Consider the following 25,083-nt stretch of genomic DNA (forward strand, 5'->3'; position numbering starts at 1 on the left):
CCCCCTCAGGTGAGTGAGCCCCAGAGCACCAGTGCAGAGAGGAAGCCCGGGCCGGTTTGCTGGCGCTGCGGGGAGCCGGCCCACCTCCAACAGCAGTGCTCGGCAATGGAGGTGGGCGCAGTGGTTCGGATCCCTGACACGCCAGGAGCCACCCTCGATCAGGCTGGAGCGTATCGCATACCGGTGAGTATCCAAGGGGATACACATCAGGCGTTGGTGGATTCTGGTTGTAATCAGACCTCAATCCACCAAAACCTGGTGCAAGACGAGGCATTGGGGTGAGCACAATTGGTGAAGGTGTTGTGTGTGCATGGGGATGTTCACAGCTACCCTTTAGTGTCAGTCCACATTTTTTTTCAAGGGGAAAAATTTATAGTGAAGGCGGCGGTTAATCCTTGCCTTACCCACTCGATAATTTTGGGGACGGATTGGCCGGGATTTGGGGAATTAATGAGTCACCTAGTGAAGTGTGGGTCCTGCCGTAGTTTAATAAGGGGAGGTCCCGGTGTCGCGTTGGCGGGAGCAGCTGTCACAGAGCCGTCTACGTCATCTCCGCGTCAGAGTGAGGAGCCGCCGGCTCCTCCTCTCTCTATTGGGGAATCCCTCTTGGATTTTCCATTAGAGCAGTCGTGAGACGAGACTCTGCGGCATGCATTTGACCAAGTGAGAGTAATCGATGGTCAAATGCTCCAGCCAAATGCCACCCCATCCTTCCCCTACTTCGCAATTATGAAGGATAGATTATACCGAGTGACGCAGGACACTCAAACTAAAGAGCAAGTCACGCAGCTGTTGATTCTGAAGAGCCACCGGGAATTGGTATTCCAGGCGGCTCACTTTAATCCCATGGCTGGACACTTAGGGCAGGATAAAACACTAGCCCGAATAATGGACAGGGATTCGCAGCGATGTCCGTAGGTGGTGTACGGCATGCCGCGAATGCCAGTTAGTAAATCCAGCGGCCATTCCAAAAGCGCCTTTGTGCCCTCTCCCATTAATCGAGACCCTGTTCAAAAGAATTGGGATGGATCTCGTCGGGCCATTAGATCGGTCAACACGAGGGTACCGCTTTATATTAGTTCTGGTGGACTATGCAACGCGATACCCGGAAGCGGTGCCTCTTCGCAATATCTCAGCACGCAGTATTGTGGAGGCACTCTTCCGCGTTATCTCCCGAGTTGGAATCCCGAAAGAGATTCTGACTGATCAAGGCACCTTGTTTATGTCACATACATTAAATGAACTGTATAGGTTGTTGGGTATTAAGCCGATCCGCACCAGCGTGTATCACCCACAAACGGATGGTTTAGTTGAACAGTTCAATCGCACCCTCAAGAATATAATTAAAAAATTCGTAAGTGAGGACACGTAATTGGGATAAGTGGCTCGAACCCTTGTTGTTTTCAGTGTGAGAGGTCCCCCAAGCCTCCACAGGGTTCTCCCCGTTTGAATTGTTATACGGGTGTAAGCCGCGCGGCATTCTAGAGGTGCTGCGGGAAAATTGGGAGGAGGGACCTTCACCAAGTAAAAGTGAAATCTGTTATTGACCTGCGCGCAAAACTCCACACACTCACCCACCTAACCCAGGAGAATTTGGCAGGCCCAAGAACAACAAATCCACCTGTACGACAAGGGTACGTGCCTCAGGGAGTTCGCACCGGGAGATAAAGTACTCGTACTGTTGCCCACATCGAGCTCCAAATTAGTCGCCAAGTGGCAAGGACCCTTTGAGGTCACATGGCGTGTCAGGGACGTTGACTATGAGGTGAGGCGAACGGACAGGGGTGGGGCGTTACAGGTTTACCACCTCAATCTGCTCAAACCCTGGAATGAGGAGGTCCCCATGGCATTGGTGTCGGTGGTTCCGGAGAAGGCGGAGCTGGGGCCGGAGGTTTAAAAGGGAACATTGGCATCACGTACCTCTCCGGTCCCCTGTGGAGACCACCTCTCCCCGACCCAACTCACGGAGGTTGCCCAGTTGCAGACCAAGTTTTCGGACGTATTCTCGCCCCTGCCCGGCCGCACCAACCTCATAGAGCACCACATTGAGACGCCCCTGGGGGTGGTAGTGCGTAGCCGCCCTTACAGGCTACCCGAACACAAGAAAAAAGTAGTTTGGGAAGAACTCGAGGCCATGCTCGAAATGGGCATCGTCGAGGAGTCCCACAGTGACTGGAGCAGCCCGGTGGTCTCGGTACCCAAGGCCGACGGGTCGGTCCGGTTCTGTGTAGACTATAGGAAAGTCAACGCGGTGTCTAAATTCGACGCGTACCCAATGCCTCGTATTGATGAGTTGCTCGATCGACTAGGCACAGCTTGCTTTTAATCGACACTGGATTTAACAAAGGGTTATTGGTAGATCCCCTTGACTCCATTATCCTGAGAAAAAACGGCCTTTTCCACACTGTTCAGCTTACACCAGTTTGTCACACTTCCTTTTGGGCTGTTTGGGGCGCCCGCTACGTTTCAGCGGCTGATGGATAGGGTCCTCCACCCCCACACCACCTATGTGACCGCCTACCTCGACGATATCATTATCTATAGTAATGACTGGCCGAGGCACCTCCAACATCTGAGGGCCGTCCTTAGGTCGCTGAGGCGAGCAGGTCTCACAGCCAACCCGAAGAAGTGTGCGATTGGGCGGGTGGAAGTACGGTATCTGGGCTTCCACTTGGGCAACGGGCAGGTGCGTCCCCAAATTAACAAGACAGCGGCAATTGCGGCCTGCCCGAGGCCCAAGACCAAAAAGGGGGTGAGACAGTTCCTGGGGCTGGCTGGCTATTATCGTAGGTTTATATCTAACTATTCGGACGTCACCAGCCCACTGACTGATCTAACTAAAAGGGGGCACCAGATCCGGTCCAGTGGACAAAGCAATGCCAGCGGGCTTTTTCTGAGGTAAAGGCTGCACTGTGTGGGGGGCCACTTTTACACTCCCCTGACTTTTCTCTCCTCTTTATGTTACAGATGGATGCGTCGGACAGAGGGCTGGGAGCTGTTTTGTCCCAGGAGGTGGAGGGGGAGGACCGCCCAGTGTTGTACAGTGGTGCTTGAAAGTTTGTGAACCCTTTAGAATTTTCTACATTTCTGCATAAATATGACCCAAAACAACATCAGATTTTCACACAAGTCCTAAAAGTAGATAAAGAGAACCCAGTTAAACAAATGAGACAAAAATATTATACTTGGTCATTTATTTATTGAGGAAAATGATCTAATATTACATATCTGTGAGTGGCAAAAGTATGTGAACCTTTGTTTTCAGTATCTGGTGTGACCCCCTTGTGCAGCAATAACTGCAACTAAACGTTTCCAGTAACTGTTGATCAGTCCTGCACACCGGCTTGGAGGAATTTTAGCCCGTTCCTCTGTACAGAACAGCTTCAACTCTGGGATGTTGGTGGGTTTCCTCACATGAACTGCTCACTTCAGGTCCTCCCACAACATTTCCATTGGATTAAGGTCAGGACTTTGACTTGGCCATTCCAAAACATTAACTTTATTCTTCTTTAACCATTCTTTGGTAGAACGACTTGTGTGCTTAGGGTCGTTGTCTTGCTGCATGACCCACCTTCTCTTGAGATTCAGTTCATGGACAGATGTCCTGACATTTTCCTTTAGAATTCGCTGGTATAATTCCGAATTCATTGTTCCATCAGTGATGGTAAGCCGTCCTGGCCCAGATGCAGCAAAACAGGCCCAAACCATGATACTAACACCACCATGTTTCACAGATGGGATAAGGTTCTTATGCTGGAATGGAATGTTTTCCTTTCTCCAAACATAATGCTTCTCATTTAAACAAAAAAGTTCTATTTTGGACTCATCCGTCCACAAAACATTTTTCCAATAGCCTTCTGGCTTGTCCACATGATCTTTAGCAAACTGCAGATGAGCATCAATGTTCTTTTTGGAGAGCAGTGGTTTTCTCCTTGCAACCCTGCCATGCACACCACTGTTGTTCAGTGTTCTCCTGATGGTGGACTCATGAACATTAACATTAGCCAATGTGAGAGAGGCCTTCAGTTCCTCTAGTCACCCTGGGGTCCTTTGTGACCTCGCCGACTATTACACGCCTTGCTCTTGGAGTGATCTTTGTTGGTCGACCACTCCTGGGGAGGGTAACAATGGTCTTGAATTTCCTCCATTTGTACACAATCTGTCTGACTGTGGATTGGTGGAGTCCAAACTCTTTAGAGATGGTTTTGTAACCTTGTCCAGCCTGATGAGCATCAACAACGCTTTTTCTGAGGTCCTCATAAATCTCCTTTGTTTGTGCCATGATACACTTCCACAAATATGTGTTGTGAAGATCAGACTTTGATAGATCCCTGTTCTTTAAATAAAACAGGGTGCCCACTCACACCTGATTGTCATCCCATTGATTGAAAACACCTGACCCTAATTTCACCTTCAAATTAACTGCTAATCCTAGAGGTTCACATACTTTTGCCACTCACAGAAATGGAATATTGGATCATTTTCCTCAATAAATAAATGACCAAGTATAATGTTTTTTTCTCATTTGTTTAACTGGGTTCTCTTTATCTACTTTTAGAACTTGTGTGAAAATCTGATGATGTTTTAGATCATATTTATGCAGAAATGTAGAAAATTCTAAAGGGTTCACAAACTTTCAAGCACCACTGTACATCAGTAGGAAGCTGTCGGTGCGTGAGGGGCGCTACAGCACCATTGAAAAGGAGTACCTAGCGATCAAGTGGGCAGTCCTTGCCTTCCGTTACTAAAAAATCAAAATCAAAAATCAAAATCAAGTTTATTTGTACAGCGCTTTTAACAATAAACATTGTCGCAAAGCAGCTTTACAGAATTTGAACGACTTAAAACATGAGCTAATTTTATCCCTAATCTATCCCCAATGAGCAAGCCAGTGGCAAGGAAAAACTCCCTCAGACGACATGAGGAAGAAACCTCGAGAGGAACCAGACTCAAAAGGGAACCCATCCTCATTTGGGCAACAACAGACAGCCTGACTATAATATTAACAGTTTTAACAGGTATAACCCTCAACTGTCCTCATGGGGCCGTCCTTCACAGGAGTGGGGCGATAAAACTCCGACCGGACACAGGGCACCAGGATGGATCAAGCAGGTCCGAGGGGCAGAAGAGGCCAGCATCTCAATCCCAGGATCAACATGTAACTCAGAGGGACAGATGGGGGGGGGAAGAGAGAGAGAGAAAGAAAACACGTTGTTAGGTATGCCCTAAAAATGACAAGTATTAAATCTGTGTGGTAGGCTCGCAGAGACGAGAGTCTTTACATCAGGCATAACACACAATGGCATGTTAATATGGTAAAAAATATATCATGACCTGCTCTGGCTGGATGCTTGATTGGGTGATGGGAGCACACTCCTCAGCAATGATGAGATGCAGATGGGACCCTTAGGCCTGGCCAAGACAATTCAGTTACATTTCACCGGGTCTGGGACATGCGACAGAATGTCTGACGGCCGATTCCCTGCAGGCTACGATAGCCAGTCGAGGTCCCCACCGTCTCCACCAAAAGATTTCCTGTTGACTCCATGTAACTCAGAGGGACAGATTTGGGGTGGGGGGGAGAGAAAGAAAACACAGGTGGTTAGGTATGCCCAATGTCACCTGAATAAGTAGGAACAGTATACATATTGCACCGAGTACAAGCAGGGACTCCGGCAACTAACTATGACAGCATAACTAAAAGGAGAGAGCCAGAAGGTAACACAGGCATGAGGGAGCCCCGGGACATAAAGCAGCCAGCCACTACACCGTCAACAAACTCGAGTGAGCAAGCGAGTGGGGACTGACAGTATCCATACATCCCAGTTTACCAAAACACTCTATGTCTGAGGACCCTCCAGATCTACTCCTTTACCTCATAAACACCATTAACAAAAGGCTTGACTAAACAGATATGTTTTCAGCCTAGACTTAAATGCTGAGACTGTGTCTGATTCCCGAACATTACTTGGAAGGCTGTTCCATAACAGTGGGGCTTTGTAAGAAAAGGCTCTGCCCCCTGATGTAGCCTTCACTATACGAGGTACCAGCAGATAGCCTGCACCTTTTGATCTAAGTAGGCGTGGCAGGTCATAGAGGAGCAGAAGTTCACTCAGGTACTGTGGTGCGAGACCATTTAGTGCTTTAAAGGTCAATAGTAGTATTTTATAATCAATACGAAATTTGATTGGGAGCCAATGCAGTGTGGATAAGACAGGCGTGATGTGGTCATATTTTCTAGTTCTAGTAAGGACTCTTGCTGCTGCATTTTGAACTAACTGGAGCTTGTTTATGCACTTATTGGAACATCCAGACAGTAAGGCATTACAATAATCCAACCTGGAGGTAACGAAAGCATGGACTAGTTTTTCTGCATCATGCAATGACATTAAATTTCTTATCTTTGCAATATTTCTGAGATGAAAGAAAGCTATCCGGGTGATGTTATCAATGTGAGTTTCGAATGAAAGACTGGGGTCAATAATCACTCCGAGGTCTTTTACTGCTGCACGTGAAGAAACAGAAAGGCCATCCAGAGTTACTGTGTAATCAGAAAACTTACTTCGAGCTGTATGTGGTCCTAGCACAAGTACTTCAGTCTTGTCAGAGTTAAGCAGAAGGAAATTTATAAGCATCCAGTGTCTAATGTCCTTAACACATTCCTCAATTCTATTAAGCTGGTGTCTCTCATCAGGTTTTGCAGAGACATACAACTGTGTGTCATCAGCATAACAGTGGAAACTAATACAATGTTTACGAATAATATCGCCCAGAGGTAACATATATAGAGAAAAAAGCAGTGGACCCAAGACAGAACCTTGTGGAACACCAAACTTTACCTCGGTACGTCTAGAAATATCACCATTTATATCAACATACTGATAACGATCAGTTAGATAAGACCTGAGCCAGGAGAGGGCCATTCCCTTAACTCCCACAACATTTTCTAGTCTATCCAGAAGAATGGAATGATCAATGGTATCAAATGCTGCACTAAGGTCAAGCAACACAAGTAGCGAGACACAGCCCTGATCAGACGCCAACAGTAGGTCGTTTACTACTTTAACCAGTGCTGTCTCTGTGCTATGATGAGGTCTAAATCCTGACTGATACATTTCATGGATGTTATTCCATGAAATCCTACCTGTTGGGACGCCCTTTCACCCTCTGTTTGGACCACGCGCCCCTCCAGTGGCTCCACCGCATGAAGGATGCCAATGCACGGATCTCCCATTGGTATCTGGCACTCCAACCCTTCGACTTCAAGGTGATCCACAGGCCGGGGGTTCAGATGGCCGTGGTGGACTTCCTCTCCCGTCAAGGGGGGTGGGGGGGGGTTGGCTGCAGGCTGGACGGCCGCCTGGCCTGAGTCGGGCGGTGGGGGTATGTGGCAGCGGGGGTGTGGCCAAGCATCAGTCTGTGACCAGAGGGCGGAGTCGGGGAAGGTAAGTGGCAGAATCACTGCACCTGAGGTTGATTAATGTGTTTGTGTGTCTTCCCCAGTGACTGCGCCCTATTTAAGGAAGAGAGCGAGAGCACAGCGGGCTCTCTCCCCAACCAGACGACGGGAGTGTGTGGGTACATGTGTATAGTTAAAGCTGAAAAGCTAAAATAAACGGGTTTTGTGAACTCAGTTCTGGCCTGCCGTCCTTCTGTGCTCCACCCACCCATCCAAACTGCTACAGAGTCATAATTAATACCATATTTTGTCTTAATTAAAAGGAAAGTAAAAAGAAAGCATTCCTAAGTATACTGTGGGTGGTAAAAGAGAGCAACTGGACTTGCTTGAAGACGTTTCACCTCTCATCCGAAAGGCTTCTTCAGTTCTGTCTGACTAATAGGGAGTATCAGGTATTTATCTTCTCATGGATGAAAAGCAATCCTAAGGTGTCGCTGAGTCATCCTGTTGGTGTGGGTCACTGGGGGCTGGGTGTGAACGGCCTAGAGAGTCGTTGGGGTGATCAGTGGGTTGTTGGTTCTCTCTGTCCTCCTGTGAGTCACTGAAACAGCTGGGTTTTGGTGTGAATTCAGTTGTCTGGGAAGTGCGCCAAGGACTGTATTGTAGGAGGCTGATAAATGGTGTCTTAGACCACCACCTCTGTTCAGTGATGGCCGTTCCAGGTTGACAAAAATGGCTTCTTTAACTCCTCGCTCATACCAACGATCCTCTCTGGCTAAAATGCGTACGTTGCAATCCTGAAATGAGTGTCCTTTGTTGTTAAGATGAAAATAGACAGCAGAGTCCTGGCCTGAGGAACTGGCTCTCCTGTGTTGAGCTGGTACATTTCAGACCCAGTAACACCCTGAAGCAGAAACTGGTCCACCCTAACGACAGAATAGCCAGACACAAACAGGACAACGTTGTGTATGGAATTCAGTGCAGTGAGGAATGCACGGACTCGTATATTGAGGAAACAAAACAACCGCTTCACAGGTGCATGGCTCAACACAGGAGAGCCAGTTCCTCAGGCCAGGACTCTGCTGTCTATTTTCATCTTAACAACAAAGGACACTCATTTCAGGATTGCAACGTATGCATTTTAGCCAGAGAGGATCATTGGTATGAGCGAGGAGTTAAAGAAGCCATTTTTGTCAACCTGGAACGGCCATCACTGAACAGAGGTGGTGGCCTAAGACACCATTTATCAGCCTCCTACAATACAGTCCTTGGCGCACTTCCCAGACAACTGAATGCACACCAAAACCCAGCTGTTTCAGTGACTCACAGGAGGACAGAGAGAACCAACAACCCACTGATCACCCCAACGACTCTCTAGGCTGTTCACACCCAGCCCCCAGTGACCCACACCAACAGGATGACTCAGCGACACCTTAGGATTGCTTTTCATCCATGAGAGGATAAATACCTGATACTCCCTATTATGCTGTGTTCACATATATACCGGTATGATAGTGGTATAACTGTATCAATACAAAGTATACCGGTACAGTTTAGTGCATCTGTCCACACTAGCGAGAAATGTTTGCGGTTTTCTTTCACGGTACTTGAAATGCGTGTGCGCGAAATGTTTCCGTGGTTACCAAGTAACTTCCTTCCGAGAATATGGCAGATGAAATGTGTGTGTGCTTTTTGTTGTCGATGTACAGTCTGTATTTCTGGTGGTCATTTATTCAGTCGAATCGTATAAAACGTGCGAGGCAGTTGAGAAAGAAACAAAGAAAACGAATCTCCCTTTCTCCCCCCTCCCTTTCTCCCTCTTCCCCTCCCTTTCTCTCCCTTTTCCCCTCTTCCTCCTTTCTTCCTCCCTCTTTCCCCCTTTCTCCCCCCTTTCTTTGCTCCATGTAGCTCCACGGTCGTTTTGAGCCATTTTGACGTTTTATTTACAGCTGGAAAGCACGTGCGTATTGTATTGTATGAATAACCCGGAAGACGTAGGAATGGTTCATTGCGCATGCACATTATATGTGTGTCGATATAGAACCGCTTCATCTGTCCACACTACAGTGAAGCGCTACAGTACCGATACTGTACCGGTACGAAACCCATACATTTGTGGGTTTCGTACCGATACAGTTATACAGCTACAGTACCGGTATAGTTGCTAGTGTGGACAGGTGTTGCGGTACGAAAGTAGTATCGTATCGGGACAAAATCCCTAGTGTGGACAGGGTATTAGTCAGACAGAACTGAAGAAGCCTTTCGGATGAGAGGTGAAACGTCTTCAAGAATCTTCAAGCAAGTCCAATTGCTCTCTTTTACCACCCACAGTTTACTATGACCTGGATGACTGAGAATCTTCACAGACCCATTCCTAAGTATCACATTACTCTTCAGACAGCACATTTGTTTAAAGTTTAAATAAAATTAAAAGGTATAAATGCTGAGATAATAGCTAACTGCTATGCAACAAAATAGCAGGTTGTACATTTTATCAGTTTATAATTACATTTAATGTTGAACTTTCTAGTTTGTCTTGTGTTCATCACATGGAGTGTTTATAATCCTGCTAATTATGGAAATTAAACATTTTTAATTGCTAAAGTACATTTTACCAAATCGGGTGGGCTAATAACATGGTGCTGTTTACCAGTTAGTGTCAATATAAAGCTGTCTGTTAGCTGGACACTGCAGCTTTATATCTCCTGCAGGTTGTAATAACATTGTGGTAAATTAATGCTAAACCACAAGTAGTACACTGTTACATTTCAGAGAAACTCTGGCCTTCTTCTCGCCCCCTCATTGTTGCACACAGGAAATTACATCAGCAGTGAACAAAGCAACACAACTGTTAGACTTACATTACAGGTATTTAGCAGACACTTTTATCCAGAGTGACATACAGCATACCCAGAGCAGCCTGAGGAGCAGTTGGAGGTCAGGTGTCTTGTTCAAGGGCACTTCAGCCATTCCTGCTGGTCCAAGGAATCAAACCAGTGACCTTTTGGTCCCAAAGCTGCTTCTCTAACCTCTAGGCCATGGCTTCCCCATGAGTTAGTAAGTAGTCATGTTTGAGTTTCATGTGCTTTTGTTTAATGATCAGTGTGGATGAGCGTTAAATGGCATCATTTGTCTCACTGCTGCAGTAAACATCCTTATCATATTTGGTCATCATGAGCCTTGTGTGAGTGTGAGAAGAGCGCTGATCTGTGGTCAGATTTGTGACGAACTTCTCAATAAACCAGACAGGAAACTGACCCTGAATCAGCACTGAGCTACTGCGGAGCTTCAACACAGTGAATAGTCTCCTACAATACAGTAATATTGTTTATAAAATGACGTGGTGAAAATGTTTAGTAAAATCAGTTGCATGCTTCTTGAATAAATTAATGGATTAATCAATAAATAAAGTGTAAACACACACATAGCCTACAGACACATAACCAGCGTGATACATACTTACTATGAGGTTACTTATAAATAAATATTATAAATTAATGAATTATGTTAGAAAATGCGGTACATTTCAAAAGACAGGATGTGTGTCTATGATGATTCCTAACCAGAAAAATAATAGTTTCAGAAAAAGAAACCAAGCAATTTATTTTAAAATATATGACATGTATATTATAAATATAGGGCCAGAAGGACAGAAGAGTTTTAAGTGTCAGTGGTTTGGGTGCTTCTTAACACATAGTCTTGAGGAAGGAAGGACTAATTCTGTGAAAAAAAAAAGAGGAAGAAATATGCAAGTCAGTGTGAAATTTAAACAGCAGCACATTTGAACTTGGACAAGTTGAACAGTTTAAACCCTCGGAGTTGCTCCTCTTATTTCTGGTTTTCTCTCTCTGGATGCAGGAGATGAACATCTCTTAATGAGGTCAGAAAAGGTTTTGTTGTTTGTTTGTCTTTAGCAATTTATTTACTTTGAATTTTATAATTTAATTACTAATTTATTCTCTTATGAACTGAAATTAAGCTGTGCATTCTTTATAATTAAAGTGGCTGACTTTTTTTTTAGTGATTTCTAAGCCAAACACCGTCTTGCAGCAATATAAGACTTGTCCCCATTAAAAGTAGATTAATTGTTTATATACTGTATATATAAAATGAAATGCATTTTTATGTCATGTGCCCCACCATGTTGTTTCATTATTGTATTGCTTTTACTTTTGCAAATAACAGCCATTTTATCTCATTTTACTGATTCGATTCAATGATTCCTGTAAATTGAGTTTTGTGAGCTTTGATTCAGTTGATTCATGACTCAGTGGGACACATATCCAAACACTGTGTACAGTAAAGGAAGGAAATGATTCAAAAGTTTACATTAATGTTGATGAATCAGAATTTAACTTTTTTTTTTTTTTTACTCTGAATTATTCGGCAAAAAGAATCTGATTCATTCGCATTTGGGAATCGATTCATCTGATTCACTTAAACGATTCTTTCCAAAATAAAAATGAAGGTCTCGTGTATCAGTTTTGCATCGCATAATAAAGAGAGGATTTACAAATATTTTATTTACTCCATGTTATTCCTCACACACTGAACTGTACAACACATGATGTGTGGAATGGAGAGTTAAAGTCCCTGCAGGTGGAAACCCACAGCACTTTGCTTTACATTTACAGGGTTCCCACTCGAAGTCCAATGTCAAGTTCACTGACTTTCACTGACTTTCAGTTACTAAACAGCTGGATTTCCATGACCTATAATGAACAGAAAAACAGCTGCCTTTATGCTGAACAGACAAAAACCAGCCACAGTTTTTTAAACCCATCAGTTTGAGCTTTATTTACGAATTCACAGATGTTTTCAGGACAGAAATTAGTTTTCGCTGCTTAAACCCAGTGAAATGCTGCAGGGAAAATATTACCCTTTTACCAAAATGGCAGCGAAAATTTCAACATGATCCAAACAAAATCTCCTGACTTTCCATGACTGGAATAGACTTTTTAAAATTCCATGATATTCCAGAAATTCCATGACCCGTGGGAACCCTGTAATTATGAACACACCACAGATTTAAGGGCGTTTTTATGACATTAAAACTGAATATTATTTTCTCTCTGTGATGATGAGACAGGTAGCAGTGATGACGTCACTCGGATTGACTCCTCCCCTTTCTCTGCTGTTTCTGCTCATGGTTTCAGGTGAGTCATTTGAAAATGTGCGCTGTTTATTTTTCTAAATATATAATATACATGTTCATATTTTTAATGGAGCCTTGAGCTTTATGTCATTAGTGTTTGTTCAGCAGTTCAGGGTTAACTTCCTCTTTTCTGCAGCTCTCTCTCTCTCCTCCCCTTTATCTCTCTCCCACCCTCCCTTTTAGTTCTCTCTCTCTCCCTCACCCCTCCCCTTCAGTGCTCTGTCTCTCTTCCCCTTTCGTGCTCTCTCTCTCCTCCCCTTTCGTGCTCTCTCTCTCTCCCCCCCTTTAGTGCTCTCTCTCTCCCCCCCTTTAGTGCTCTCTCTCTCCCCCCCTTTAGTGCTCTCTCTCCCTTTAGTGCTCTCTCTCTCTCCCCCCTTTAGTGCTCTCTCTTCCCCCTTTAGTGCTCTCTCTCTCTCCCCCCCTTTAGTGCTCTCTCTCTCTCCCCCCCCTTTAGTGCTCTCTCTCTCTCCCCCCCTTTAGTGCTCTCTCTCTCCCCCCTTTAGTGCTCTCTCTCTCTCTCCCCCCTTTAGTGCTCTCTCTTCCCCCTTTAGTGCTCTCTCTCCCCCCCTTTAGTGCTCTCTCTCCCCCCCCTTTAGTGCTCTCTCTCCCCCCCTTTAGTGCTCTCTCTCTCTCCCCCCTTTAGTGCTCTCTCTTCCCCCTTTAGTGCTCTCTCTTCCCCCTTTAGTGCTCTCTCTCCCCCCCTTTAGTGCTCTCTCTCTCTCCCCCCCCTTTAGTGCTCTCTCTCTCCCCCCCTTTAGTGCTCTCTCTCTCCCCCCCTTTAGTGCTCTCTCTCTCCCCCCCTTTAGTGCTCTCTCTCTCTCCCCCCTTTAGTGCTCTCTCTCCCCCCCTTTAGTGCTCTCTCTCTCTCCCCCCTTTAGTGCTCTCTCTTCCCCCTTTAGTGCTCTCTCTTCCCCCTTTAGTGCTCTCTCTCCCCCCCTTTAGTGCTCTCTCTCTCTCCCCCCCCTTTAGTGCTCTCTCTCTCCCCCCCTTTAGTGCTCTCTCTCTCCCCCCCTTTAGTGCTCTTTCTCTCCCCCCCTTTAGTGCTCTCTCTCTCCCCCCTTAGTGCTCTCTCTCCCCCCTTAGTGCTCTCTCTCTTCCCCCTTTAGTGCTCTCTCCCCCCCTTTAGTGCTCTCTCTCTCTCCCCCCTTTAGTGCTCTCTCTCCCCCCCTTTAGTGCTCTCTCTCCCCCCCCCTTTAGTGCTCTCTCTCTCCCCCCCTTTAGTGCTCTCTCTCTCCCCCCCTTTAGTGCTCTCTCTCTCTCTCTCTCCCCCCTTTAGTGCTCTCTCTCACCCCCCCTTTAGTGCTCTCTCTCTCTCCCCCCCTTTAGTGCTCTCTCTCTCCCCCCTTTAGTGCTCTCTCTCTCCCCCCCTTTAGTGCTCTCTCTCTCCCCCCTTTAGTGCTCTCTCTCTCTCCCCCCTTTAGTGCTCTCTCTCTCCCCCCCTTTAGTGCTCTCTCTCTCCCCCCCTTTAGTTCTCTCTCTCCCCCCCTTTAGTGCTCTCTCTCTCCCCCCTTTAGTGCTCTCTCTCTCTCTCTCTCCCCCCTTTAGTGCTCTCTCTCTCCCTCCCCCCTTTAGTGCTCTCTCTCCCCCCCCTTTAGTGCTCTCTCTCTCCCCTCCTTTAGTGCTCTCTCTCTCCCCCCCTTTAGTGCTCTCTCTCTCTCCCTTTAGTGCTCTCTCTCCCCCCCTTTAGTGCTCTCTCTCTCCCCCTTTAGTGCTCTCTCTCCCCCCCTTTAGTGCTCTCTCTCCCCCCCTTTAGTGCTCTCTCTCCCCCCCTTTAGTGCTCTCTCTCCCCCCCTTTAGTGCTCTCTCTCTCCCCCTTTAGTGCTCTCTCTCTCTCCCCCCCTTTAGTGCTCTCTCTCCCCCCCCTTTAGTGCTCTCTCTCTCCCCCCCTTTAGTGCTCTCTCTCCCCCCTTTAGTGCTCTCTCTCTCTCCCCCCCTTTAGTGCTCTCTCTCTCCCCCCTTTAGTGCTCTCTCTCTCCCCCCTTTAGTGCTCTCTCTCTCCCCCCCTTTAGTGCTCTCTCTCCCCCCCCTTTAGTGCTCTCTCTCTCTTTCCCCTTTAGTGCTCTCTCTCTCTCTCTCTCTCTCTCTCCCCCCTTTAGTGCTCTCTCTCCCCCCCTTTAGTGCTCTCTCTCTCCCCCCCTTTAGTGCTCTCTCTCCCCCCTTTAGTGCTCTCTCTCTCTCCCCCCCTTTAGTGCTCTCTCTCTCCCCCTTTAGTGCTCTCTCTCTCCCCCTTTAGTGCTCTCTCTCCCCCCCTTTAGTGCTCTCTCTCCCCCCCTTTAGTGCTCTCTCTCCCCCCTTTAGTGCTCTCTCTCCCCCCCTTTAGTGCTCTCTCTCTCCCCCTTTAGTGCTCTCTCTCTCCCCCTTTAGTGCTCTCTCTCCCCCCCTTTAGTGCTCTCTCTCCCCCCCCTTTAGTGCTCTCTCTCTCCCCCCCTTTAGTGCTCTCTCTCCCCCCTTTAGTGCTCTCTCTCTCTCCCCCCCTTTAGTGCTCTCTCTCTCCCCCCTTTAGTGCTCTCTCTCTCCCCCCTTTAGTGCTCTCTCTCTCCCCCCCTTTAGTGCTCTCTCTCCCCCCCCTTTAGTGCTCTCTCTCTCTTTCCCCTTTAGTGCTCTCTCTCTCTCTCTCTCTCTCTCTCTCTCTCTCCCCCCTTTAGTAGGGTGACCAGACGTCCCGGTTTTACCGGGACAGTCCCGATTTGGGGTCGTGTGTCCCGAGTCCCAACAGAAGTAAGTCGGGACACGGATATGTCCTGGTTTGCGACTGAGCAGCGTGGGCAGGGGCGCCTTTGGGGGGGGGGAGTTAGGACGATTCTAAGGGCCTGGCACTGACAGGGGGGCCTGTGAGGGATATTAATATTATTTTAATAGTATTGCCTTGTGTAAGTTTTTGAAATAAAATATTTCATTTCATCTGTTAAAGTATGCAAATTATACATGGTTATGATTTGCTATAACATTTTTCTTGAATTATTTATGATATTGTCATTTCACCCCTCCACCCTTTTTACTAATGGTACAGTCTGATTCTGGGCGCGGGACACGTGAAATGTGTCGCTCCGTGCATGCGCAGAGCTATTAGCGCAGCTGGCAGTTTTTCTATGTGCGCAACAGAGGTGAACATTCTAGAAGTTGCTCAGCAGGAGCAGGTGTGATGAATTATGAAGTCCGGATATCACAGTGTGTGTGGAAAAAAAATCACCTTTTTTCATAGGTATCTTTATTGTATAATTAAGTCTAGATGTTTTGCCATTGTTCATGTGTGGATTTGTTGATATTGTTAAGTATTTAACTTTAATATTTTGCACATTAGCTGTGGTCAGAGATATCATTGCTATTGTTCATGTGTGGATTTATTGATACCGTTGCTAAGTATTTAACTTGAATATTTGAACATTTGCTGTGTTTTCTAATAAATGTGTGATAAAAGAAACCAAAAACACTTAGTGGATTCCTTGCAGTGCACTCTGTAATTGTATCAAAAAACTAGTGTAGTTATTCATCAAGGCATACATTTGATCACATACAATAAGTCAATAAATGGAGGAAACAAAGGAATACATTTTGTAATCCTGATTATTGATGATGTTTGCTGGAGGGCTCTGGAGTATCCATAATGTGCATACAGAATGTTATAAATCCATACTGATACAGTGATGCATGCACTTTCTCTCAACACAAACATTTGGATTGAATTAACTCCATAAGCTACTGAGTGGCCTAATAATAGTTGCTAATAAAAGAAATATATACCTTCCATAATATACCGTACATCATGGAATTTTCATTTTAAGGCAACAGTCTATTCAGTCTAATTCTGACAGTTCTGCATTTAAAATGTTCATATACCAAATAATTGTATCACCTAAACTTGCTAGGTAGCTGATCACATGCATAGTAAAGTAGAAGTGCCAGCCAAAAACAGACTTCAAATTCAATTGCTTGAGCTTGAAAATTTTACCGGGGGGCCCTAAATTGTAATCTTTCATAGGGCCCTGCATTTACTATTTTGATGAATTGACAGGAATCACAAACTTTCCTGGTTACTGCCCCCTGGCCCTGTGGCATGGGTGTTTATTTAGCCACATTATTCCAGACAACAGAACGTGTTGCCATGCAACAATAAAATAAACAACTGGCACGAATGTTCTTTGTCTAGTAGCTAGCAGCAGTAATACCACAGCAATTATGCCGAAAAGAAAATGTACCTTTTCCAAAGATTTACAGGGCACCTACCCCTTCCTCTGAGAGGTGCAGAACAATGCGCACGAAGCCTACTGCACACACTGTAAGTGTTCCTTCTCCGTAGCCCACGGTGGTAACGCCGATATACAGGATCACATTAAAACTGGAAAAGATTCACTCTTCGTGTAAATATACGTAGGCTAATGCATTTTGTTTAGGGTGGGTGGATTGACAGTCGCCTTAGCTTTGTTCCTGTGCTTTGTTCTTGTACTGAGTTGGGTAGCCTATGTTGCAAATGCTGTGCGCTCCTGTGGGGGCTTTCCTCGGGCTGTCGCCCCTCTCCTCCGTTACTGCTGTTTTGTTTGAGTGTATATTCTCAAATCACTTGTCTCTTTTTTGTTTCTGTTTAACATACCATTCTGACAGTTTGGCCATATTGCTGTGTTGAACAGCTTGTTGCACCTTCCATTAAAGTGTTCACTTTTGTACACATCTTCTTGCTTTATTCATTCAGTTGTGGGGAATGGTTAGTAAGGTTGATTCTGACCTAGGCTATGTTGAGGTCACATATCTACTTTTTAAGTTCATGCTATAGTGCATACAATTTTAGAGATATAGCCTACATGTGCATATGCATTCTTCTTGGTGTTCTCACAAACAGGTGAAATAAATCAGTTTAAATTTGGCCTATGGACATAGCCTGGCCTATTCTCAGCCATTACAAAATCTGTTGTCTGACCATAATTTAAAAGGAACAGTCCACCGTACTTCCATAATGAAATATGCTCTTATCTGAATTGAGACGAGCTGCTCCGTACACCTCCGAGCTTTGCGCGACCTCCCAGTCAGTCAGACGCAGTCAGACGCGCTGTCACTCCTGTTAGCAATGTAGCTAGGCTCAGTATGGCCAACGGTATTTTTTGGGGCTGTAGTTAGATGCGACCAAACTCTTCCACGTTTTTCCTGTTTATATAGGTTTATATGACCAGTGATATGAAACAAGTTCAGTTACACAAATTGAAACGTAGCGATTTTCTATGCTATGGAAAGTCCGCACTATAATGACAGGCGTACTAACACCTTCTGCGCGCTTTGGCAGCACATTGATACGGAGCTCAGATATCAATGCGCTGCCGAAGCGCGCAGAAGGTGTTAGTACGCCTGTCATTATAGTGCGGACTTTCCATAGCATAGAAAATCGCTACGTTTCAATTTGTGTAACTGAACTTGTTTCATATCACTGGTCATATAAACCTATATAAACAGGAAAAACGTGGAAGAGTTTGGTCGCATCTAACTACAGCCCCAAAAAATACCATTGGCCATGCTGAGCCTAGCTACATTGCTAACAGGAGTGACAGCGCGTCTGACTGCGTCTGACTGACTGGGAGGTCGCGCAAAGCTCGGAGAGGTACGGAGCAGCTCGTCTCAATTCAGATAAGAGCATATTTCATTATGGAAGTACGGTGGACTGTTCCTTTAACTGATCTGTATACCACTATGCTACTAGATAACAAAATGCCTGTTTGTTTTATTTCATGTGAGATGTTGATAAATGTGAGCTTCAACAAAATGATAAGAGCACCTCTCTGACTTTCACGTTTACGTAAAAAAAAAAAAAAGGTGTGCGTGCACGAGCATGGTCGCGCGCAAAAGTGTCCCGGTTTCAGACTAGGGAAATCTGGTCACCCTACCCATTAGTGCTCTCTCTCTCTCTTCCCCCTTTAGTGCTCCCCCCCCTTTAGTGCTCTCTCCCCCCCTTTAGTGCTCTCTCCCCCCCTTTAGTGCTCTCCCCCCCTTTAGTGCTCTCTCCCCCCTCTTTAGTGCTCTCTCTCCCCCCCTTTAGTGCTCTCCCCCCCTTTAGTGCTCTCTCCCCCCCTTTAGTGCTCTCTCCCCCCCTTTAGTGCTCTCTCCCCCCCCTTTAGTGCTCTCCCCCCCTTTAGTGCTCTCCCCCCCTTTAGTGCTCTCCCCCCCCTTTAGTGCTCTCCCCCCCCCCCTTTAGTGCTCTCTCCCCCCCTTTTTGTGTTTTGTGTTTACCTGGGAGTCTGCTCCTAAGCCGGGAGCATGTCTGCCTCAGGTAGAGGGAAGTTTGATTCCCTCACGCGGCGGCACGCGATTAAGATTGCGTCCACCGCTAGTGTAGAAGTTTGCACTTTAGCCATAGGTGAAATTGTTGGGCATGATAAAATTTTGTCCGTGTCTCGTATGAACCAGGCAATTGTTCTGTTTCTGGAGACGGTAGAATTGGCAGATTTAATGGTTGAGCAAGGGGTGGTGATTGACGGTGTTTTCACTTCGGTGCTACCATTGTCTACCCCTTCTAAGAAAGTGATCCTTTCAAATGTACCACCTTTCATTTCGGATGACATTTTAACGCAGTCACTAGCCCACTATGGTAAACTGGTCTCTCCGATCAGGAAGATTGCCATAGCGAGCAAATCTCCTTTACTGAAACATGTGGTGTCATTTAGGCGTTATGTTTATATGGTACTACATGACTCGGATTTGGATTTGACATTGAGCATACAGGTTGAAGGTTTTAATTATGTTATTTATGCCACAAGTCACATGATGAGGTGTTTTGGTTGTGGGTTAATTGGCCATTTGGCGCAAGCTTGTCCCGAAAAGCGCCAAAACAGCTCTGCAAATGGGGATAAGGCAAACGAGCAAAATGAGAATGGGGATAAGGCAAACGAGCAAAATGAGAATGGGGATAAGGCAAAAGAGCAGAATGAGAATGTTGGGGAAGAACACCCCGCGAGTAAGCAGAAGGCACCTGCTATTGAAAGGGCTGGTGCGAATGAGGCTCTGCCTCCTGAACAAGAGCCTTCCAGAGTTGAAGAAGCCAGTGTTAGACCATCTGATCAGGATGGTTGTTTAGGAAAGGTGGGAGATGAAAAAGATGAACCCGAAGTTGGACCTTCGGTGGACGTCACTGATAGTTCACAGAGTAGTGTGGTTTCAGCCAGTAACTTAGATGAAATGCTTAATGTTCTCACTGGTGATGGGGTTCAAAACATGGAAACGGATGTAAATCCGTTTAAAGTCCCTAAACTAAAGGTAGAAAGAGGACAAGGGACCGACCTAGTCCTGGGGCACAGACCAAAAAGAGAGAGCCGTTGATTGACCTCAACTCTACTGATGCCGAGAGTGAGAGTGAATCCGAATGCAGCTTGACCTGCAGTCTACGTCAAAGCGGCTTCTCTAGTCGCGAGTATACTGTGGAAGACAAAGAGTTTTTTGTTACGGACCAAAAATGCGAGAAATGTGAAAGTTGACGAATATTTTCCAGACATTTATCAATTTATGGTAAAAACTAAATCATACATGGCTGAAGGGAAATTTACAGATAAGGAGGGTTACCGTCTGAGTAAGTTTCTCACAAAGCTAAGAGCTTTGTTAAACACTGATATGAGTCAGTAAATCTACGACGCGGTTTTGTTCTTAAAATGATGATATATTTTTTCTTTTATTTCCTATTCATGGGGGAATTTAAGATTGCATCGTTAAATTTGAATGGAGCAAGAGATGGTATGAAGAGGGCTTTGCTCTTTGAAACAATTAAAGAAAAAAACATTGATGTGGTTTTTGCACAAGAAACACACACAGACACTAATAATAGTGCTGATTGGGCAAAGGAATTTGGGGGTTTGTCAATTTTAAGCCACAACACTTCAGTCAGTGGTGGTGTGGCTATTATTTTTTCACAGACCTGTATTCCTTCCTTGTATCAGGTTGATGAATTTATTAAAGGTAGACTCCTAAGAGTCAGAGCACAATTTGAGAACAACTTTTTTGTCTTTGTTTGTGTCTATGCGCCAATAGACAGGCGTGAGAGAATGAATTTTTTAAGCATCTTAGGTAGTGTTTTAAAGGATTGTGATCCTGGAGAGTTTTTACTTCTTGGTGGAGATTTTAATTGTACAGAACTAAGTATAGATAGGAACCATATGGAGCCTCATATGCCTTCCCGTAAGAGGCTCATTGAGTTAATTAATACCTATGATCTGTCTGATGTATGGAGAAATTTTCACATGGATCAAAAACAATATACATGGGTTCATGCTAATGATAATATGCTTTCTCTGGCAAGACTAGACCGATTTTATAGTTTTAAACACCAGCTTGGTTTTTTTAAAACATGTTTTATCTTACCTGTGGGTTTTTCTGACCACAGTATGGTGCTTTGCACTTTTTATGTAAATGCAACCAGACACAAAAGTGCATACTGGCATTTTAACACTAGTTTAATACATGATGTTCTTTTTAGGGATGTTTTTAAGTTTTTTTGGAGGGATTTTAGAACCACAAAATCCACTTTTCAGTCTTTGCAACAATGGTGGGATTTTGGCAAGGCTCAAATAAAACAATTGTGTCAGCAATATACTTCACATGTCACAAGAGACATAGCTCAGCGTATGAAAACCTTGGAAAATGAAATAATGGAACTCCAAAGGTTAGCTGGAGTCACTAGAGATTGTTTATATATGGAAAATTTAAAAAGAAAGAAGAATCTTTTAACTGACTTGCTGGGAATTAAAGCACAAGGAGCTCTGGTCAGGTCTCGATTCCAGAGTGCAGAATTAATGGATGCACCTTCTAAATTCTTTTTTAATCTGGAAAAGAAAAATGGCCAGAAAAGGCTTATACACGGTCTTGTTTCTGGAAATGGAAATCTCTTGACCAACCATGATGATATTCGGAGGAGAGCAGTTGAGTTCTTTCAGGATTTGTATAGGAGTGAAATCTCCTGTGAGCAGGCTCCGGACAGTCCCTTTCTCACGAATCTACCCAAGGTTTCTGGGCAGGCAAATCAGGATCTGGGAAGGGTGAGTACCCTGGTTGAGTTGGACAAAGCCCTTCAGAGCATGGAGTGTAGCAAAGCACCGGGTATTGATGGTTTGCCGGTTGAGTTTTACAAGTCCTTTTGGCCAGAAATAGGTGCAGACCTACTGGCTGTGTTGAGGGACAGCTTGGCCAAGGGGTGATTGCCACTCAGTTGTCGAAGAGCAATCCTGACATTGCTGCCTAAGAAGGGGGATCTGAAGGACATAAGGTCCTGGAGACCTGTATCTGTCCTCTGTGTAGAATATCGACTACTCTCAAAAGTTCTCGCAAACAGGCTCAGGGAAGTGTTGAGAGACGTAATTGAACGAATCTACCCAAGGTTTCTATTGTGTGCCAGGCAGGCTCATTTATGATAACATTGGTTTTATTAGAGATATTTTAGAAATTGGAAAACTTCTAAATTTGGACTTTGGCCTGGTCTCAGTCGATCAGGAAAAGGCTTTTGACAGAATTGAGCATAATTATTTATGGAGTGTTTTAACTGCTTTTGGTTTTAACCTTGATTTTATAAAGAAAATTAGAGCTCTGTACTGTGACTGTGAAAGTATTTTAAAAATTAATGGGGACTTCTGTGCTCCTTTTAAAGTTTTAAGGGGAATTAGACAAGGATGTCCCCTTTCTGGCATGTTGTATTCTTTGGCCATTGAGCCTCTTTTAATTCAGTTGATAGCCAAACTGCAGGGTGTAACTCTTCCTGATTGTGTTTGTTCTTTTAAGTTATCAGCTTACGCTGATGATGTGGCCATTCTGGTTGGAAACCAAAGGGATGTAGACAGTATGGTTGAAGTTTTCGATGATTTTAACATTTTATCTTCTGCCAGAGTTAACTGGGCGAAGAGTGTGGCTTTGTTGGCTGGTAAGTGGTCTCATGGTGCACCATGCCTCCCAGGAGGCTTAACATGGTCCAGGGATGGTTTTAAATATCTGGGGGTTTTCCTGGGTGATGAAAGTTTTAAACAAAAAAATTTTGAGGGAACCATTGAAAAGATTAAGGGCCGTCTCAGTAGATGGAATTTCTTGGTTAAGCAATTGTCCTATAGAGGGCGTGTTCTAATAGTAAATAACCTGGTGGCTTCATCCCTTTGGCATAGGCTTGCCTGTATAGACCCTCCTGTACAGTTTCTGTCCAAAGTACAATCAATATTAGTTGATTTTTTTTGGGATGGTCTACACTGGGTTCAGCAAGGTGTACTGTTTTTGCCTAAGGATGAAGGTGGACAAGGGCTGGTTCACCTGCAAAGTAGAACTGCAGCCTTCAGGCTCCAATTCATACAGAGACTGCTGGAGGGCACCGTAGACTCTAGCTGGAAAGTTGTGGCCTGTGCGATCCTGAGGACATTTAAGGGCCTGGGATTGGACAGAACCCTCTTTTGGATGAACCCTTCCATAATGGATTTAAATAAGTTCCCTGTTTTTTACCGGAATACTTTTAAGGTTTGGAACTTTTTAAAGGTCTATAGACCACTTAATACAGATTCTCTTTTTTGGCTACTGGAGGAGCCACTTATATATGGCTCACTCCTGGACTTCACACAAGAGAAGCAGTTTACTTCCTTTTCTGAGATGTTTTTAAAGGCTGGGATCATCACTTTGAAGGATCTCTTGAATCTGGCAGGGCCAGGTTTTGAGAATCCTGAGGTAGTGGCTGAGCACCTGGGAATGAGATCCATTCGTGTAGCTGCAAGATTCCTTTTAGAACTACAGTCCCAGTTGACAGAAGGGAGTTTAATGTTGCTGGATCAGTACAAAAAGGATCTACTTAGTCCTAATGAGAGGGATCTAATACCATGTTTTACTGTATCTTCTGAAGTTTCAAATGCTTTTTTGAAAAATGATGTCATGTTTCTGGGGCCACGTCGAGCGTCTGGAAAAATATTTTATAATCTTTGTGTGAAATTTTTGAATAGTAAGTGCCTAGAAGCTAGAGTGGATACACCATGGCGTGCTGTTCTACAAGTAGAACAGCAAGTCAAACCACACTGGAGAGCACTTTACAAGTCCCCATTAAATAAAAGGGTTGGGGATTTGCAATGGAGAGTTTTACATGGCGCAGTTGCTGTCAATTCTTTTATTTGTGTTTTAAATCCTGAAGTGAGTCATGATTGCCCTTTTTGCACACAAAGAGAAACTGTTTTTCAAGCTTTTATGCATTGTACACGCTTAGAGTCTTTATTTTCGATTTTAAAAAGATTGTTTGGTCTTTTTAATGAACAATTTTCAATGGAAATTTTTATTCTTGGTTTTAAATACACAAGGAAGCAGAGGAATAAGTGTCAACTGCTGAATTTTATCATTGGGCAGGCCAAAATGTCTATTTATGTCAGCAGGAGAAACAAGGTAGAACACAATTCAGGGTTTGACCTTGTACTGGTCTTTGCTACTTTGGTGAAATCGAGAATTTTAATTGATTTTCGTTGTTATAAAGAAATGGGAGATGTTGAAACCTTTGAAGACATATGGTGTCAGAATAATGCTTTGTGTGCAGTCTCAGATGATATTGTGCATTTTAAAAATGTTTTACATGTCAATTGATATGGTTTGTTCAAACTTCTGTGCGCTTTTTATTTATTTAATTTCATTTATTCATGCAAACTCACTCAGAGGTGTTTTATTTTTAATGTAACCTAAAATTATCACTGATATTTTTGTATGTTTTTTAAAGATCTTTTGTAATAAATGATATTTTGAAAATTCAAAAAAAAAATTCTCTCTCTCTCTCTCCCTTGAGTGCTCTCTCTCTCCCATTAGTGCACTCTCTCCCTTTTGTCCTCTCTCTCTCCCTTTAGTTCTCTCTCTCCATTTTGTGCACTCTCTCCCTTTAGTGCTCTCTCTCTCTCTCTCTCCCTGTCCCTTTTGTGCTTTCTCTCCCTTGAGTGCACGCTCTCTCTCTCTCTCTTGAGTGCTCTCTCTCCCCCTTTAGTGCACTCTCTCCCTTTAGTGCCCTCTTTCTCTCCCTTTTGCGCTCTCTCTCCTGCTGTACTGTGTGACCTGTGGACCTTCTCCCTGTGTGTTTTTAGTTATAAATGAGCTCAGATTGTTACACTGGAGAGTTTATCCAGGTTTACTCACTGTCTGAGGCCTGCATGTGCATCATCAACATGTTTCTGCATTTCATGTTGCAGGAGGTGTTGTTTCTCAGCAGTGGGCTGTGTTTTACACACCGAGCTCCATCTGTGCTGGAAAGGGATCTACAGTGACTCTGGGCTGCACATACACATATCCAACATATTCAACATATTCAACATATGGACCTCGGTCTAAAGTTGAGAAAGCTTTCTGGAGCAGAGAACGGGTTCAAAGCGGTAAAGAGCCTCCTGATCTGTCTTCAGACCCAGAGTACAGAGACAGGGTTCAGTACCTCGGAGACAAACAGAGTGACTGCCGTCTCAGACTGCGTGATGTGAGAGAACAGGACCAAGGCACATACTACTTCAGATTCATAACAAACATATCTGGTGGAAAGTTTCAAGGTACAGATGGAGTTGAACTTTCTGTCAGAGGTAAGCCA

At 44.7% G+C, this 25,083-nt stretch overlaps 1 protein-coding gene across 2 annotated transcripts in view; it reads left to right on the plus strand.

Annotated features, from left to right (window-relative positions):
- The first annotated feature begins 10,354 nt into the window (after window positions 1-10,354).
- LOC132866420 (B-cell receptor CD22-like) overlaps window positions 10,355-25,083 on the plus strand; it is a 38,411-nt gene continuing 23,682 nt past the window's right edge. The window contains exons 1-3 of one of the 2 annotated variants that reach the window (XM_060899181.1): window positions 10,355-10,456; window positions 12,489-12,555; window positions 24,698-25,075. In XM_060899181.1, coding sequence (XP_060755164.1) covers window positions 12,498-12,555; window positions 24,698-25,075 — 436 coding nt within the window. In that variant the 5' untranslated portion in view covers window positions 10,355-10,456; window positions 12,489-12,497. Of the gene's footprint in view, window positions 10,457-11,116; window positions 11,280-12,488; window positions 12,556-24,697; window positions 25,076-25,083 lie in introns of those variants that run through there. The other variant, XM_060899180.1, reaches the window with a different exon arrangement.

Source organism: Neoarius graeffei, chromosome 18, assembly GCF_027579695.1.
Source record: "Neoarius graeffei isolate fNeoGra1 chromosome 18, fNeoGra1.pri, whole genome shotgun sequence".
Taxonomy (NCBI): Eukaryota; Metazoa; Chordata; class Actinopteri; order Siluriformes; family Ariidae; genus Neoarius; species Neoarius graeffei.